Source organism: Hyaena hyaena, unplaced genomic scaffold (genome assembly GCF_003009895.1).
Source record: "Hyaena hyaena isolate Hyena2069 unplaced genomic scaffold, ASM300989v1 scaffold_855, whole genome shotgun sequence".
Taxonomy (NCBI): Eukaryota; Metazoa; Chordata; class Mammalia; order Carnivora; family Hyaenidae; genus Hyaena; species Hyaena hyaena.
In genome coordinates, this window is record NW_024081489.1 from 761,133 (window position 1) to 780,616 (window position 19,484).

General features: G+C 41.7%; 1 protein-coding gene across 1 annotated transcript in view; it reads left to right on the top strand.

The window, feature by feature from the left end:
• The window catches only part of LOC120222260 (contactin-associated protein-like 2), a 778,685-nt gene that overhangs the window by 706,633 nt on the left and 52,568 nt on the right, over positions 1-19,484 (top strand). Inside the window, exon 13 of the mRNA XM_039220013.1 lies at positions 841-997. Within this exon, the coding sequence (XP_039075944.1) occupies positions 841-997 (157 nt within the window). The remainder of the gene's footprint in view (positions 1-840; positions 998-19,484) is intronic.

Consider the following 19,484-nt stretch of genomic DNA (forward strand, 5'->3'; position numbering starts at 1 on the left):
CCTGAGTAACGCCCATTCAGCCTTCAACACATAGGTCAAATACTTTACCTCTTCCAGGAAACTTTTCTTCATGACCTCTTTTCTCTCACTCAGGCTCCTGTGTGTCATAAGTCTTATTAAACTCAATCTGTATCTATTTCCTCCATCATTCTGCTAAGTTTCTTAGAATGTTTCACACACAGTGGAAACTCAAGCACTGTTTGATGATTGGATGAACGAATGACTACATGAGTGAATATTAGGCCATTATTTGAAATGAAGGAAAGTGTGTTGTGTAAGAGCATTGTATAGTATATTGTGAGATACAATGTCACACTTCTGGTTTGGGAGCAAATCCGCGGTGTGATTGAAAGAATCACTTTGCCTCTCTAGACCTCAGTTTCCTTACCTGTAAAATAAGGAGCTCACACTAAGACACAATGAAGGTCATTTGGCTCTAATAGTCTATGAACCCCCCGACTCTCACTTCATGGAAGAGCATGGCTAGTCATGAACTTCACTGTAATTTACAGAATCAGTGCATGTCTATATGCCTTTATCATGGGTGTCCCCACCTGGCCAGCGCAGCTACTGAGTAGACACCTAAGTTACTGAAGCTTGAATATCAAAGTTTCTTCCAGGAAAAGAGGTGCATATTCTGGTGGGGAAACTTAAGCTTGCCATTGCCTGTCATAATTTTTTATTAAATATTCCTATTATTGAAATGCATTTACATTTAAGAGGGTAAAGTGATGGTCAGTCTTCCAGACAGCGATGGTGCCTCTGGGGGTGAGGGTGTACGTGTGGCATCAGAGCGGTCATGCCTCATCTACCTGACTGTGCCTCTCCCTTTTCTCGTAGATGGAAGTCCTTACACCTGGTGGGTTGGCAAGGCCAACGAGAAGCACTACTACTGGGGTGGCTCCGGGCCCGGGATCCAGAAGTGTGCGTGTGGCATCGAGCGAAACTGCACAGACCCGAAGTACTACTGTAACTGCGATGCGGATTACAAGCAGTGGTGAGTACACACACCCATCCCCGTGTGCCTTGAGGTCAGAGTAATTAGGTAGAAGAGACCATTTGAAAATTGCTGAAATAATAAGAGAATAGGTTAGCAGTGTCCAGGAACTAACCCAGTTGACAAATGTCAGGAACGTCCCGAAAAATATAAAAGCAAGAAAGAGGTCAGTGTTACAAGTGTATGCATTTAGAAATAAACAGGCACATAATTGATGTGTTCCCATTTTATTCAGAAAGAAGAATAATGAGCCATGTAGGAGATGGTGATTTACATTATGAAATGTGCTTTGTAACAATAGAGGGAATGGCCATGGGCAGGGAGCCGATGTGCAGGCATGTGAGAGCGTCCCTGGTAAATGGGCTCCTTCCACCTCCTGCAGTGTTTGCTTTGAGTAGCTGCATGAGAAAAAAAAAAAGAGAGAGAGAGAGAGAAGAGGGGGAAGGGAAAGGGGAAAGTCGTTCTTTGCTCTGTCTTAAGCAACAGTGCTTGCCCATCTACTTTTTCTTCGTGCCTTGAACTGTTTATAACTCTGATACAGATCAAGTTCAGGAAAGATCCATCTTGGACTTCTTTCATCCCCCTCCTGGCTTTTGTTCTGCTTCACAGTGAATGGCTGGGTCTGTGTCAGTAACAGATAAAAATAAAATCAACCGTCATTCTATGTGCAAACAGAGGCCCCATGACTTTAAGGTGGAAGTCTGTAAACCCATGTACAACTCACACATCACACGCCTGCTTCTCACAGTTTCTGAAGCGGGGAGGACTGTCTTTGCACCTCTCCTCCCCTGGCCAGCAGCAGAGAGCAGGGCTCCGAATTTCCTCCAGAGCAACCACAGTTTACTTCAGTCTGCCTCTGGTTCACACTACTTAGAAAAACAATTTACAAGACAAGTTCATTCTACCAGTTAGCTGAAAATTAATTCTAAATGTAAAGCTATATGATTTCTAGGTAGAGTGTCTTCCTAGTTTCCAAATTTTCTCTTAGCAAATGAAATGAATTACCAATGCTGTATATTTCAGTGTTTTACAATTGCGTGTGCACATGTATGTGTGTATGTGTGTGTCTGTGTGCAAGGAGCTACCATTATTCTTTAATTGCGGTTTCTTGTAAAGAAAAAATCATGATATTTGATTTTTAAGTTTATTTGTTCAAGAATTATCTCTACACACACATTCACACACTCTACAGAGATTGGGAGTCAGGAGAATGGAAGCCAAAGGCAGGGCTCTGAAGTTAACTTTTCATTCATTAAGTCAGTCTACTCATTAACTCAAGAATATTGACTGAAGTCTTATGTACCAGGTACTGGTGATAAAACACTGAATGACAAGAAAAAGAATCCCTCCCTTGACTTATGTTCTTGTTGTCACTTGTTACTGGTGTGCGTCCTTAAGCAAGTTCCACAGACTCAGATTTATGGGTCAGTTCAACGTTGACTCCCAGGCCCTTCGAAGAAAATTTAAGCCTAACTGAGGGAGTAGCGGGAGGGGTTAGTAAGGTCCTCACAGGAAGAAGGATCCTTGCAAGAGAAGTAAGAGTTTGTGGGGCGCCTGGGTGGCTCAGTCGGTTGAGCGTCCAACTTCGGCTCAGGTCATGATCTCGCGGTTCGTGCGTTAGAGCCCCGCGTTGTGCTCTGTGCTGACAGCCAGTTCAGAGCCTGGAGCCTGTTTCAGATTCTGTGTCTCCCTTTCTCTCTGACCCTCCCCTGCTCATACTGTCTCTCTCTCTCACTCAGAAATAAATTAAAAAAAAAAAAAAAACACTTTAAAAATTAAAAAAAAAAAAAAAGAGTTTGCTGGGCGCAGTTGTCCTTGCAAGGTCATCTTGGAGGAGAAGCAGTTTGAGGAAGCATGAGCGTAGTAGATTTGGAATGCAATGTGGAGAAGAGGAGCCACAGTAGCGCTAAGCATGTGGGCAGTATGACATTGGCACTTCCATTCTTTCAGAGCGTCGTGGGAGTTTGGATTCACCAGTGATGAGCCCTGTGGAGGAAGGCTTGATGGAAGAGGTGGGAGGAAGGGGGGGGGATGTCACAACAGTCCTTGAAAGACATCGAGGGCTTAAGGTGAACAAAGACACAGCCACAAAGAAGGAGGAAAATGTATGAGATGTTGGGAAGTGGTGTCTACAGGCTTTGATGGTTAGGCCTCTAAGAGAAGTTAAGGGAGGAGGAATCTGGGTAGACTCCCCTTTAGGCACCTGGAAATGGAGTGGAAGCAAGGCCATGCATCAGGCTAAGGAATAAAGCTTTGAGCAAGTAGATGATGAGTTCAGCTTGGAAAGAAGTTGGAAGTGCCAGCATAACATCATGTCTAAATCCATAGGGGTGCTGATAAGGGGATTGCTGGTAAGAAATAGAAGTTTCAGAGGAATGTATTTGCATCGGAAAATCATTTCCAAGAACATACCCAAATTCAGATCACAGATGAGCAGACTCACTGCAGACAGACCTATTCGACGGCACTCACAGCACACCGCTCTGGCAAAACATGACTGGATCATAGCTGTTGATAGTTTCTCAGCGCCCCAAACACCACTGGTGTGGGGAGTGGCTAAGATAACCTTACCCCTTTGCTTCTGTAAAATTTGCCTAATATCCCCTAATAGAGGCACCATATTTTGAGCAAACGGAAACATATAATGAATATGTTTGCAGTAAATAGCTATTAAAACCATCTTCCCTATTTAGCACAAGAAAGAAAGCTTTCAGTGCAATCTCGCTGGTCTCTGAATTCACCAGCACCTGGCAGAGCCCTTGCTATGTGGATGCTTTACAAATGGCATAGACTTGACACTTTTGAGGCGGGCTTTCAACAACTCTGAAAAACAGATTTGTTGTCTGCATAATAAAAATAAATCTTGATTGGCAGACTTTTGTGCGAGTAAATGGAATATAGGATGTGAAAACATTCTGTGTACGTTGTATAATATGGAATGCATAGCTATTTGCCATCTTAATTATATAATTCTCGGGACAAGTCTTCATGATTCCAAATGAATCTTTAGAAATGACAACAGCCTGTAGAAAGTGGGTTCCTTCCTGCTCTGGACCTGCAGGGCAGCAGACCTCAAGGTGAAGGTGAATTCTACAGCGCCACTCGACAGTGTTATGGGTAGGCTTATCTGGAGAGACTTGCATCGGGTATCATCAGAAAAGAAGGTTCAGGTCCCCACACCCTACTTACTCACCCTCAGCCAGAGAGCCTTGAGCCAGGCTGTTGTGCTGAATAGAGCTCACTTCCCATTGGGCAAGAATGAGAGCAACTTCCTGAGTGGTGGCAAGTCAGACTCTTAGGGGACCAGGGTGGGCTGGGTGAAGGGGCCAGCTGATAACAGGCCTTGCCTGGAGCTCCTATTTTCACCCAGGGAGGGGAGGATCCACGGCCCCAGTAGCACGCTGACTTTGGGTGAGATCTCCCTGACCAGAAGGGGGCGCACTTCCCAGCGGGTTTGCTTCCGGGAAGCCCAGAGAGTGAGCTCCCAAGTCACTGGGACCCAGATCTTTTTGTCCTACCAGAGGAGCGCGAAGAGATTCAGGAAAAGGAAAATCTAGTGCATAAATCCGAGTGAAATTCGCATATGTGAAACCGCACTTACTGTGGTATAAAAAGTAACAATAAAGGTTCTGTTGAATCTCACACTTTCAGACTCTGGGCCCAGCTCTTTCCTCAGTCACTGTGAATCACTTGATTAAAATGGACGGGCACTGGCGCCCCTGGGTGGCTCAGTCGGTTAAGCATTGGACTTCGGCTCAGGTCATGGTCTCGTAGTTCACGTGTTTGGACTGGACATCGGGCTCTGTGCTGAAGGCTCAGAGCCTGGATCCTGCTTCGGATTCTGTGTCTCCTTCTCTCTCTGTCCCTTCCCTTGCTCATGCTCTCTTTCTCTCTCTCACTCTCAAAAATAAAAATTTACTTAAAAAATTACAATAGAACATTTTATTTTTACTATTTGAATGATGAATGCAACCCTGGCTAAAATTGTTAATAATTTCTTAAATTTACAGTTGCATAAATTGGAGCCCAGGAAAATTAAACTTACCTTCCAAACATTATATTAGAAATGGGAAGCAGAGAGAATACTGAGACCCATATTTCCAAATTTTCAGTCCAATGTTTTCCTATAATACCATGATCAAGGAAGACTACTCACGTTGTGTTTCTATCTTTTTAGTGATTTATGAATTTAATATTTTACTAGCCGTATGTGAATTTTAAACTTTAAGTTTAAACAAACAGACCACATGTCTTATGTTCTTGTTTTTCTAGAGGAACTCTAAAATGTGTATTAAGCATTTATTCTTATTTATTTGAGTAAAATACACAAAAATGGAGCCAGGATAAATGAGATTATAGCTCAGGACACAAGTGGGCCTGGTAGCAAAGCTGTGATGGCCTAGGAGAACCACGGCCATCTCCATGATTGCCTGATTATCTGTGCTCTGAGAAGTTTTGCACAGTTATTTCTGAGATTGAAGGTAATTTAACATTTATGATTTACTATTCACAGCAATAGTAAATATTCCCACCTACCGTGCCAGAATCCTAATTAAGTGAGCCTTGGTCTCAGCTAAGTGCCCACCACTGGGTAATTCCTGGTCTCTTGCAGCCTGACTCAATGAGCTAAATCATCACATCTGAAATTAGCAATTCCAAAAATGGAATTAGCAGTGAAGGCGCGCCAGTCATCGCTTGAATGTCCTCCTCTCCTTGTACATAGAGAATTTCTAGGTAACTGTGTGCAGGCCAAGATGAGCCCATACGCTGGGGGAAATGAGCAGATGAGAAGCTATTAACACAGTCTTGGTGTTAGAATAGTAAACAGTTCCCACATCCACCTTAGAAAGACCAGCTACATACTAACTTGTGCCCCATTCCATTGGCCCTGAATGGAATTGGCTTGTCTGTAGGTCTTTCTTCCCAGGCTAGAAATAATCCATGACCAATTTCTACAGACAGCAGAACCTCTTTAATGTTTTAAAACCAGAAATGTTTGACCCAGCTCACAACCAACAACTGTTAAGGACTTTGAATGTTTTGAAAAGGAATCATTATATATTTTCTCATTGTTTTATAAAGTTTCATCTAATCTTTTATAGTATTTTTCCATGAAACATGGTTACTTTTACTCAAAGTGAAATGCTTGCATGTGCTTTCTCAGTTGCCATGTTGTTCAAATCATGATAGTGAATATTTAGGGATGTTAATCACATGTCAGACATTGTTTCAAGAGCTTAAATGTTTCATGTCATTTAAATATTGCAGTGACCCTACGATCAAAGTACTACTTGATCCTCAGTTTGCAAATCAGGAAATTAAGCCCCAGAGAGGTTAAGTTACTTCCCCAAGTTCACATAGTTAACAATTGGGAGAGCCACAATTCAAACTCAGGGCAGGCAAACATCAGACTTAATGCTTAGATATTATGCAGCAAGGCATAAAGTCTGTGAAAATTTTTTTTAAATATGCACTGTATGGCAAAGGCAAGTTCTGGAAAACATACAAAATAAACTATTTTTAAATGTTTATTTATTTATTTTGAGAGAGAGAGAGTGCCTGGGTAGGGGAGAGGCAGAGAGAGAGGGAGACAGAGAATCCCAACCAGCCTCCACATCCAGCACAGAGACCAACATGGGGCTTGAATTTGCAGACCACGGGATCATGACCTGAGCCGAAACCATGACTCAGATGCTTAATCAACTGAGCCATCCAGGCACCCCAGTGTGTTAACTCTTATTAGTAATTTACTTTGAGGGCACCTGGGTGGTTCAGTTTGTTAAGTGACCAACTCTTGGTTTTGACTCAGGTCATGATCTCATGGTCATGAGATGGATCTCCTCATTGGGCTCCATGCTAACAGTGCAGAGCCTGCTTAGGATTCTGTCTCTCTCTCTTTCTCTCTGCCCTGCCTGCCCCATTCTCTCTCTCTCTCTCTCTCTCTCTCAAATTAAACTTAAAAAAGAGAGAAAGAATTAACACAGTGGACAAAGGATACGGAGTCTTATGGAAGTCTTGTCTTTATCCCATCCTACATCTTATTTACCCTTTGAATGTTTTGCCATGATCATAGGGAACCTATTTAATTAAAATTTCTAAAAGTAGCTGACAAATCTAATATGACAAAGTAAGGGTGCTCATAGGCATCCCATTACATAACAGAACAATATTAAACCATTCTCTTAAGAAAGCAGATAGAAGAACAGTTTTCAATAACAGCAAAAAAGCATCTCTATTCTTGAGTCCCCTGACCTGGTATTGGAGTGAGTTTCTAGGAAAACTAGAGAATGCTCCTCTCCCATTTAGCACGGTGAAACACAACATCTAGGCCATTAGCCTTTTAGTTACATGCAGAATACTATGTTTTATCTCGTTGATCTGAATTCTGTAAAACTCATGCGGGTGCCGTTAATCCTTCTGGGATCCTTCTTGAGACACCATTTCCTTATATCTCAATTCCCGGTGGTCTGATTCTTGCCTTTTGGAGAATGTGATATTATGAGCAGTATGGGTATCAATTATGAGTAACGCTCTCCTGGTTGCTAAACTGACCAAATCAATAGCCAATATTCAAATAAATGTGTGTGTGTGTGTGTGTGTGTGTGTGTGTGTAAAGTGAAATAGTGAAATATTAAAATGGGCAGTTATCCATACATGTCTTTTTTAGAGACATAAATGGAGCTGACCTTTCAATCTAATGAAGGCCATCTTCATTGAAGTTAAGCTTTGTTTTTAAAAAAAAAACAAAGATGAGGCTCCTGAGTGACTCAGTGGGTTGAGCATCTGACTTCAGCCCAGGTCATGTCTCATTGCTCCTGAGTTCAAGTCCCGCATCGGACTCTGTGCTAACAGCTCAGAGTCTGGAGCCTGCTTCGGATTCTTTCTCTGTCTCTCTGCCCCTCCCCCACTCATGCTTGCTCTCTCTCTCTCTCTCCCTCCCTCTCTCTCTCAAATATAATTAAACATTTAAAAAAATTAAAAAACCAAAGAAAGAAAAAGGAATGTTTATTTTAAACTGATTTAGCCCCAGAGTTTCGGTGTATTTCAGCACAATGCAGGTTTCAGACACATTCCACCACCCCCTGGATTTTAGTCCTTCTACTTCCTCTGTGAAATCTACCGGTCAGATTTCCTACACCGTGAAGTTGCATCTAAATAGGATATTCCTCAAAAGTCTTGAAGCTAAGCTCGTTTAGAAGTGTAACTACTTTTCACTCTGTGGGTCAGGGCTAAGGGCTCAAGGCAAGGGCCTTGCTCTTTCATTAGGAATTCGCCCTGGGATACGAAATAGGAAATGTGAGGGAGGCTCGTGTAGGCGGATACTGGAGAGTTCCAGATGCCAAGCGGCCCTGCAAGTGGAAAGACCTGTTAGCGATGGGGGTAGGGAAATGTCTCTCCCCGTTTCCAGAGGAAGCATACAAATGATATATTATATTCTGCCTCAGGGATATTTTGGTGCCAACCAGCTTGGCACAGCGTAGAGCTTCCTGTCATCTCATGGGTAATTGGGCACCGGAGAAGATGTCAGCAAAGTGTCAATATGGTTTGACCACTGCCCCTAAATAATATTGATGACAGGAAAGGGAGAGGGATTAATCAGGTGTGAGCCTGTCAGATGCTCGGAGCTGCTGCAGGTTCCCGAGAAAGATGCAACCCACAGACAGAATGCTAAATGGACTCCCGACAGAAGACGTTATTTAGACATCTTGAGACAGACAAAACGAAGATGCAAGAAGCTTTCTAAAAAAAAGCAGAGTTCATTTTCCAACACCTCTCTCTAGTATACTTTAAAAAGAGGGAGATCTGTTCTATTTTCTGGGAGGAAAAGAAATGCGTTCTCCCCCTAAAAATCGATCGTGAGTCAAGAAAGGATCAAATTAAAAGCCATGTCATTCGGTTGAAAGCAAAGTGCCCAGCAAGCAGTTTTGCAGCCCTGTGGCAAGTGGGTCGTGGGGGTGTCACGTCTGACACAGCCCATTTGTTTGTTTGTTTGCCCCGTGTCCCTCTGAAAGATGAAATCCATTCCACGCGAAACTCACTGTCACACCCTCCTTACCACTGCCCCTGGGCCTTGCACGGGTGCCTGGCCCTCGGTCGTTACAGCTTGTCTCTTGCTAGAGCTTACTTCTAAACCTGACCTTGGAGCAGTATTGTAGCCGCCTCCCAAAACAACTTCTAAGCTTGATGCTCCCCCATCCTACAACTTTATAACTGTGATTATCACTGTCTGGCTTCATAGAAATTAGAATCACCTAGGAAGCATTCAAAGTTACTGGTCACCAGGCTCTGCCTGGGAGTAATCAACCCCAAATCTCTGCAGGTCAGGTCTGGCCATCCCAGATTCTGCAAACCTCGAGAATTTCAAGTGTGTAGCCAGGGTTGAGAAACCACTGATTTCTGGTTAAACGGAACTGCACATAATAAAAAAAAAAAAACAAGAAAGAAGCCTTAAGCAAGATGAAAGCTTATTTCCCTTTTATGTAAAAGAAGCCCACACTCCTCCAGCAACCTGCTCTGGTATTCTTAGAGTTTGACCACCTCCTCAGGATCCAAAAGGGCTTCTAGTGCTCCAGCCATCACATTCACATTCCCGGCGGAAGGTAAGGAAGGAGATAAAGAAAGCAGGATTTATCCCTCTGAAAATGGCTTCACCTACATTTACAAGTCATTAGCTGGTACTTAGTAACATGACCACGGCTTTTAATGGGACATGAAAGTGCCTCACTAAAGATGAGGGCTCTCTTGCCAAAGACGAGGAGGGTACTGAGCGACAGGAGGCAACTAACAGTGAACTCTTTCTGTTACTGTTTCACGAGTTCCGGAGTCTCTCCCCATCTTACCCTCCTGGCTCGACCTCCCGCACCACCACAGGCCATTCTGAGAATGCGTGTACTTCCTCATTGCCAGCCCCATGACCTGCACCTAAAATATCCCATCACGTGTCTGCAGACCACTGTCACTCAGCACTGAAGATCAGCTTCCGTGCTTATCTCTCGAGGAGATCTCCCCCACGTTGCCCACACCCCCCAACATCTAGTCAAAAGCTATCACTGCAAACACCTCATTCCTGCTTATAAATCCTTTGTGCCTTTGACTAGCTACTCAGCAACTCTCTGCAATTTGGATTAAACCTGTAGCACTTTAGAGATTTCAATTTTGTTTTTATGGTTTGTAAACTTTCTTTCTTGTCATGAAACATAAACACACAAGAGACGCCCCTACTTGAGTCTTTGAAGATATTTTTTTACTATGTGCAGCAAAAAACTGGAAAGTTAGTTTGTATTTAAGTAGTAATGTAATTCCACCAAGATAGTTCTTTCTTTTTTTTAATGTTTTATTTATTTCTAGGAGAGAGAGAGAGACAGCGTGAGCAGGGGAGGGTCAGAGAGAGAGGGAGTCACAGACTGAAACAGGCTCCAGGCTCTGAGCTGGCAGTCAGCACAGAGCCCGACGCGGGGCTCGAACCCATGAACCGCGAGATCATGACCCAAGCGAAAGTCGGACGCTTAACCGACTAAGCCACATAGGTCTTAAAATGCTAATATGTGTATACTGATAAGTGTATCTATGTTCATATGCACATTTACAGGTATCTATATATATATATTAAATATACATACTACATTATATGATGTGTAATAAGTATTAATTTTTTGGAAGCATGCTCATTGTGTTCAGCTAGCTAAATGCCTGATATTAACATGAAATAAGTTAATCTCTATGCAAGAAGGTAAATGATTGAGATGGAAATATAAGACATTTGGAAAACGAGAGGAGATGAACACGGATAATAATATTTGCCCACCTATCTTTGTCAGCACTGAGAAGGGTGTACCCCTCCTATAGGCATTGTGTGTTAGGCAGGATAATGGCCCCCACTGATGTTCAGGTCCTAATTCCCAGAATCCATAACCATGTTACCTTACATGACAGAAGGGCTTTGCAGATGGATTAAGGATAAAAACCTTGAAATGAGAGGTTACCCTGGATTACCAGGGTGAACTCAATCTCATCACAAGAGTCCTCAAAAATGGAGAACATTTCCCAGCTGTGGTGAGAAGGAAATCTGGTGATGGAAGGAAGATTGGAGAGAGCCTGGATTGTTATCTTTACAGATGAAGGAGGGAGTCCATGAGCCACGAATGTGGACATCCTCTAGACGCTGAAAAAGACAAGGAAATGGATTGTCCCACAGAAGCTCCAGAAAGAAACTGAGCCCTTACAACCTTAATTTTAGTCCAGTGGACTCATGCTGGAGTATTCATCTATAGAACTGTAAAAGAACAACTCTGTACTGTTCTCAGTCACTTGGTTTATGGTAATTTGCTATGGCAGCAATAGAAAACTTCCAAATCTGCTTTCTACTATGATTGGTGTCACTGAAAACACTCTGCAAAACTGTTTCTCTCTCATTTTGGTGTAGAGTCAAGGTTGACTGGTAGAACAGCCTTGCAGCTAATTTAAAAAGAATGTCCTTAAAAGTAATCTTATGGCCAAAGCCACGTTCCCTTGCCCATCCATCACCTGCTGATGGAAGAGCTTCAAGCCCGTGTAGAGAACATGCAGGGTCTTCCTTGGACGTATGGTTCTCTTGACGAGGGAGGATTTGTTGCCCATTCTTATCTGCGATTGGATCTCCTTCAAGCGGATGACTGTATTGCTGATGCCAGGAGTTTTTACAACTCTGAAACATTCATTTATACGTCCAGCCATTCAGCCACGTCTGAGTCCCTGCAGTGTACCAGGAACGTGCCAGCCCCTCCTGCTGGCCCTGAGAAACACAGGGTGGGTGGGCACCTTTCATGCCCTGCCTCCCGCTGGAAGATTTCAGACGTCTTCTTGATCCCTTCAACATTTTAATTTCACAAATCCGATCCTGCTTTCTTTTTTTTCTTTAATTTTAATTGACAGGCAGATTAATGAGTGGATAATGAGGATTTTTATCCGTTTTCTTATTTTACTAATAACTGATGAATTAAAGAGGGACATTATAAGCATTATGAGATTTCCAGTTGTAATACCCCGTTTTATGGCAGATGCCATTAGCCTGCATCTTGCCTTCATCTATTATTTATAGCCTGTTAAACGCGGCGTGATCTGGATAGCCCCGATTCTATCAGCAGCGAGGTTTCATAGCTAGGACAAGGCCTGGAAAATAACGAGCAGTATTATTTCCTGCTATTATTATTTGGGGTTATTTTTGGTCAGCGTACTTCATTGTTGGAAACTGTCCTGTTTCCTAGGGGCCTTGAGGGGCCTTGATGCAACAGTCAATTATAAAATAGATTCTTCTGGAATTATCTGTTGCATCCATTCATGTTGCCAGTTGTGCAGTGAGTTTGCATTGTGCACTCTACTAGTCCAGTGGCAGTCCAAGATGGTACCACTACCGCATTACACAGCTGCACTTATACACAGACTTATTTCAATAAACACAGTACAATTCTGTAAATGTATTTCCTCTTCCTTATGATTTTTTAACATTTTCTTTTCTCTGACATGTTGTGAGAATATATAATACACATAAAATAAACACTATGTGTTAGTAAATAAGCTATGTTATCAGAAAGGTTTCTAGTGAACAGTAGGGTATTAGTAAGTGAAGTTTTGGAGAATCACAAGTTATTCATGGGTTTTTGACTCTGGGTCAGGGTGGCAAGGTGGACGGAGAGGCCAGCACCTTTCACCGCCATGTTGTTCAAGGGGAGGGGAATTCTTTGATAAGGAAAACCAGGTAACACTAGGACACAGGGGTAGGCTGTAGAGTGTATATTTTCACATCAAAGAGAACTTGTAAAAACCCTTCCAGAGAAAGAAAACCCTCCCAAGAAAATGGTTAAGAATGATCTTGTCAAGTCCCAAGTAACCACATACAAATTATCCCCGTTATAGACTATCTGTACTGTTTATTTCTATTATAGAAAGCATTACAATAATCATGTTTAATCCTTGTTACATTTTAAATAGACATGTCAATGAAAATCACAAAAATTGAAAAGAAAATGAAAACAAGAGGAAAGTAAATGAAGTAAAGGAGAAAAGAACACTGATATGAAATAGCCAGTCTCTCTTGTTAAGAGCAGCCCTCTTGTTTCTGAATGTATATGTTGGTTTTGTGCTGCCTGTTTTCAAACCTGTTCATAATTCATAGTCAGTATTGGGAGAAATCCATCAATGACGCTAACACTGCAGCCTTCTGAAGGCTCAGGCCAGGGCATCAGGACAGCCACTGCCCAAACCTTCCTCCTTCTTCTTTTCAAGGGCACCGACTGTCTCTTAGTCTTCCATAAAGATACTGATGTCTTTTCAGGGACTGAATACTGATGGTTTCTCAGGGACTTTTCAGGGACACTGTGGGGTAGGAAGTCTGGAGGGAATGTGATAACATGCACATGACAGCTTGAATTCTTTGTTCTAGTGATGGGTTATTTTCCACGGCAGGGGCATCCTACCACTGATTTGCCCCAGGATGCTTGGTCCAGACTGTGAAGTCTAGAAGCCACTCAGACTACCCACAGTATTTCCTGTGGGTGTGTATCCATTCCAGTTCTAGCAGCACTTCAGACCATGTTCATCAGTATTAACTCCTTCAGGACTGCATTAAGAAACAGATAAAGGGGCTGAAGGGGCATGAGAAATGGTCACGAGTTGATAGCCAAAAGAGGATTTCTGATGATATCATTTCTATATCATTTCTGATGATAACAGTCTGAGGCATCAGTATGTTGTGGCTACCAAAATACACAGCAAAATAAAGTACTCTTGCTATCACCTCAGTCAGGTGTCTAGATCACAGGAGTCTACAACAAGTATCAGTAATACCTCACTTGAAGAGTTATATCTAATGAAAAACTAGAACATGCAAAATGAGGTCAAGGAATTTGACAAGTATTCTGTATGAGGAACAGTTGAGGAAGAGAGGAAGGGAGAGAGGAAAACAGTCCCCCGTTCAGTACAAGAATCCCTTCCCTTGTGTTATGGGTTGAATTGTGTCCCCTAAAAAGATATGTTGAAGAACTGTTTAAGTTCACCAGTACCTGTGAACATGACCTTATTTGGACAGAAGATCTTTGCAAACATCATCAAGTTAAGATGACATCATTAGGGTGGGTCCTAACCCAATGTGAGTGGTGTCGTTGTAAGAAGAAAAGAAGAGACACAGAAACGGACACATGCAAAGAAGAGAACACCATGTGAAGACACACACACAAGAAGAGTACCAGGTAAAGATGGAGGCAGAGATTGAAGTGATGTGTCTACAAGCCAAGGAATGCTGAGGATTGCCAATGACGCCAGAGCTAAGAGAGCGGCACGGATCAGACTCTCTCCTAGACCCTTCAGGGAGAGCATGACCCTGGCAACACTTCAATTTTAGATTTCTGGCCTCTAGAACTATTGGAAAATAAATTTCTGTTGTTTTAAGCCACCCAGTTTGTAGTACTTTGGAACTACAGCCACAGGAAACTCGTGCATCCAGCAATGCCAGCACTCAAGCCAGTGCATTTCCCTGTGGGTTGTTGCAAGCACTTCCCGGGCTCATCCCAGATGCTGACTACCACTCGAAGCACTTTATCTGCACATGTTTGTGCAGTCATCACAACAACCCTGTAAAGTAGGTACCATTTTTAGGCCAAGCTTGTAAATAAGGAGACTAAGACTTAGGAAGCTGATGAACTTGCCCAGGACCACACAGCCAGTAAGTAGTGAACGGGGTGAATGGAAGCAACCTCATGTTGGACCCCAGGTTTTTAACCATGATGCTACATTTCCCTTGGAGAGAAAGGGGACCTAGTACAGTGGGTCAAAGAGTTAAAAATAGACAAGGGAGATATAGCAGAGAAGGCATCGAGGTATCCTACAATATGTCTTTGAGAAAGATGAAAGAAAGAAACGCACCCTTACACCGTCCTCCAGGAATCCTTGTGGGGAGCTTGGGAGTGCGGCTGTGCATAAGAGCAGTGACCAAGGTAAACAGAGGGACAGTGGTCAATGCCTCTGTAATCAGAGAGAAGTAGAATACATGTGGCAGTTGGGATTGATAGGGAGATCCAGAAATGTTTCTAAAAGAATAGGCAAAATAAATACAAATGAACTGTTCAATTCAAAACTGTTATTAAATTAAAATGCACAACATTGCACTGATGATTTCTCATCAGTGTGCCAACATTATTATTTTAGTGATTGTAAACATATATACAATGCCTTTATTTTCTCCAGTAATGCTTATGCTCTTGCCATGGTCCTTTCCCGTAGCACCTCCTTGTGACTAGTGCACAGGTGGCTTCCAATCCATGTCCTAAGCATTTTCACCCAAGAAGTACTAAGCTTCCTTCCTATCACCTGACTTTTCCTGCACAAATGAGGTTTGTGGTGTTTGTCCAAGTCTTCTTCCCATCTCCTTATATTTCAGTGATCTTTCTGCCCAATCCATTCTTTTTTGTCATCATAAAGAACATACTTCCTATAGTCTTAAGTCATGGCCATCATGACTCCAAACCAAATCTCCTCTTTAACCAACCAAGCTGTCCTTCTTGACGGGCTGCAACCATGACCTAGATCCCCCATAAAACCACAAGAATCATCAACGAACCCCCCGTTAACTCTGTAGCAGGTCTTCCTCTCTACAGATACAGTCCAAAGTCTTACTCTACTGTGAATTTCCAGCCTTTTTATTTCACTGTGTGTCCCCTCATTCACTGGCAAATATAAGGAATTCTACGAAGTTAATTGTGTACATGTATCCTTCACATACTACTACAAATAAGCTAATTTTATTTTTAATTCAGTTTATTAGTTAGAGCAGTTTTAGGTTCGCAGCAAAATTGAATGGAAGGTACACAGAGACCCTACTCTCCAATTATCAACGTCCTTTACCATAGTAGCACATTTGGGACAATAGATGAACCCACCATGACGCATCATGATGACCCATTAGGGTCTACATTAAGGTTCACCCTTGGTGTTACACATTCTGTGGGTTTCGGTAAATATATAATGACATGTATCCACCATTATAGGATCATACAGAACAGTTTCTCTACCCTAAAAACCCTCTGTACTGCACCTGTCCGTCCCTCTTTCTCCTCCTACTCCTCCACACGTTGATTTTGTTCACTGTCTCCAAAGCTTTGCCTTGGACAGATTGTCATCAAGTCAAATCGTACAGCATGTAGCCTTTTCAGATTGGGCTAATTTTATTTTAATAAAAAATGTTAAATAGTACACAGAAGAATTTAGGGATGTTGACATTGTGAAAATCAATATATATTTAACTATCCTCTACTTGAAATTTAAATCAGATGCAAATGTCCTTTGAGCTGGATATAACTTGCTCACATGAAATCTTAGCTAAAAGTCCAGTGTGAGAAAATATGAAAAGTGTCTGGAGGCAAAGGGAGGGGCAGTTAAGAGCTCTACCAACTTCATGCATCCTTTACCCATCACCCTCAATGATGGGCAGTAAGAATTTTTATGAATCTTCCAATGTTTCATGAAGTTTTAACAGCATTAAAACCACAGATTTCAGAAAATAAGGCTTAAAAAATTGAGTCAGATTATAATAGGAATATAGCAAAAATGTCTTCCTTCTTCCATAACCAAGTGTGAAAAGCAATCTATGAAATTGTCAGAGTTTATCTGATCTGCTTGACTTATGCTTTTTAATCCCCTGGCATGTACTTCCTCAAGTTTAAGGACAGATATTTGTAAACCAAAGATATTACTAATAGTCAAAATTCAAAGAAAATTAAAGTTAACATCTCTGAATATGTTGAGCACTTCATATCACTGTGATTTACATATAATCGCATCCATTCCAAATTAAAGTTTGATTGAGTGGTATCTTCTGTAGCCTTTTTTACCAAAATCTATTTTGTAAACATTTAGGATAAGTATCCAAAAATGAGAAAGGAAAAAGAAAGATTTTAGAAAAGAAAACTGAGGACACAGGCAAAATCTACATGAAGAAAACAATGTTTTTAAAATACTATGTTGGTTGGGGCGCCTGGGTGGCTTAGTCGGTTAAGCGTCCGACTTTCGCTTAGGTCATGATCTCGCGGTTCGTGGGTTCGAGCCCCGCATCGGGCTCTGTGCTGACTGCCAGCTCGGAGCCTGGAGCCTATTTCAGTCTGTAACTCCCTCTCTCTCTGACCCTCCCTGCTCACGCTGTCTCTCTCTCTCTCTCCTAGAAATAAATAAAAATATTTAAAAAAAAATAAAATAAAATACTATGTTGGTTCAAGTTCAAGTAATGAGACAATGGAGTTTTTGACTCTTAAGACAAGTTGACATATTTAAAAGTAGTTTGATGATTTGAAGATGTCTGAAGACTATATTTCCTCCTGAATTTGAATTATTTATAATCCCATAATTAATTACACAGAGTAAAACTGAATTGCTAATAAATGCCAGAGAAACCAATTTAAATTGGCATTCATCTACCAAGTCAGCTCCTATGTACTCACATCAGATTTTTCAAGGTTTAATATTTACTATAATAAGTCAATAAAACAACTGCACATATCAGAAAGGTTAGACAGTCTCCTCCAAAGATAAATATAATGTACATGTTAGTTTTAGATTAATACAGAATTTTTTTTAATATTTCCACTTCCTAAAGATAACTATTTGAATCAAGGAAAATGGACAATGTCCTGTTCTCCCAAAGAGTTATTGACATATTGACTGGCCCTGTCTCTTAATCTCATCCAGCCTGGGTAGCTGGCAGTAGTAACCTATGTCATAGGGAGAATATTAAAAATACGGTGGACATTAGTAGCTCAATAAAGTGAGTTTTTTTTTTTAATGTTTATTTACTTTAGAGAGAGACAGACAGAGCCTCAGCAGGAGAGTGGCAGAGAGAGAAGGAGACACAGAATCTGAAATAGGCTCCAGGCTCTGAGCTGTCAGCACAGAGCCCAATGCAGGGCTTGAACTCAAGACCTGTGAGACCATGACACTCAACTCACTGAGCCACCCAGGCACCCCAGCAGCTCAATAAAGTTTAAAAAGAAGTTTGATTTACTGCAAGGCTTAGAAAAGTGGAATAAATAGGATTTCAAACACTGTGGAACAAATCAAACAGCCTCTAAGTTCAAAAGAATTGGCAGGCACAGGTTAGTGAATTGGCCAATATCAACACTCCTTCGAAATAAATTTCTAAACCCAAGTCATTTCTTTGTGCTCATGCAATATCTTCAGAATTTCATGGAGTAAGATGAGCTCTGTTTCACCAATAAACTTTGAAATGTTGGGCTCAGTGCACAAAAGCTCTTTCCCAATGCAGGAGTCACTGATGCTGCCTGAGGGGGTTTTGTCTTCAGTACCTGGCAAGCGGACCCCAGAGTCAACCTCTGGGCCACTGCACTATTTTCCTCTTGCAGAATGTCCCAAACCAGTCAAATCAGTGGTTTTTCAGCCTTTGAGCCTCTTCTGTGTAATCCAGATATATGCAAGAGGGTATTACTCTAAACGGTTAACTTGTGATTCTCTGTATGAAGTAGGTTTAGCGTGTAATTAAAAAATACTGAATTTTGCCCCCTACCGGTTGTGTGGCCTTTACGCTGTTTCTTCGTCTTTTAGAGCCTGTTTTTTCACCTAGGGTAGCAGCACTGGTAGTAGTCAGTTATCCCTCCAAAGTAGAAAATTAATTGGTGTGTTGCTTATTTCTGAGATTCTCTAAGGTACCTAGTTTTGATTATCAAAGCCACCAAGCTCTCAGTTTTTAAAAATCATCTCCAGATGGAAAGCCTGCATATGGTGATGAGCAGGAAGTGAATTAAGGCATAAAGGTTATATTCTCAAACACAGAAGGGATCTGAAGCATCTAGTTCAAGGCTTTTTACCTAAGAGGGCAAAGAAGAAAATTGCAGATATAAATATCATCTCCAGCTCCGGAGTCACGAACAGTGCAGGCTACCACAGAATGGTGGGGCTGTACGTCTCAAAGTTTATGAACTTCGCCGGTTCTTATAGCCAGCGTGTAAAGGAGGCCCAGAAAATGAAAAGCTTCACGTCCTATTCACCAAAGGTCTATTACCTTCCCTCCAAATATTGGATTGCTAGAAATTCGTGTCGATTTGCCACTTTCCAGTTCTCTTGTTCATGTTTCTAAAGACTTTTTCCACTCCTGTTGCATTTAAATTTGAAAGAGAATACGGAGGTATTTGAGATGACTTATTCCATTGAGCACACTTTAGAACTAATAGAACATTGTTCTGATAGAACATTTAGCTCTGTCTTTGGCCATGCAGTTTAGAAATTACATTGACTAGTAATCGGATGTAAAGTCATTCTTTTTATTTGAAAGATTTGAATAAATCTTTTATTGAAAAACACTCAGGCTGAATTTAGGAGTCTGATGCAAATTCAGCTCAAAATTGGGTTTTATGCCACCTTTTGGTCAATGGCGAGTTGAGAATTTGTCACTGAAATTGTTTATAAGATTATGTTAAATCGGGGTTGAGAGGGAATATATTGTGACCCATGA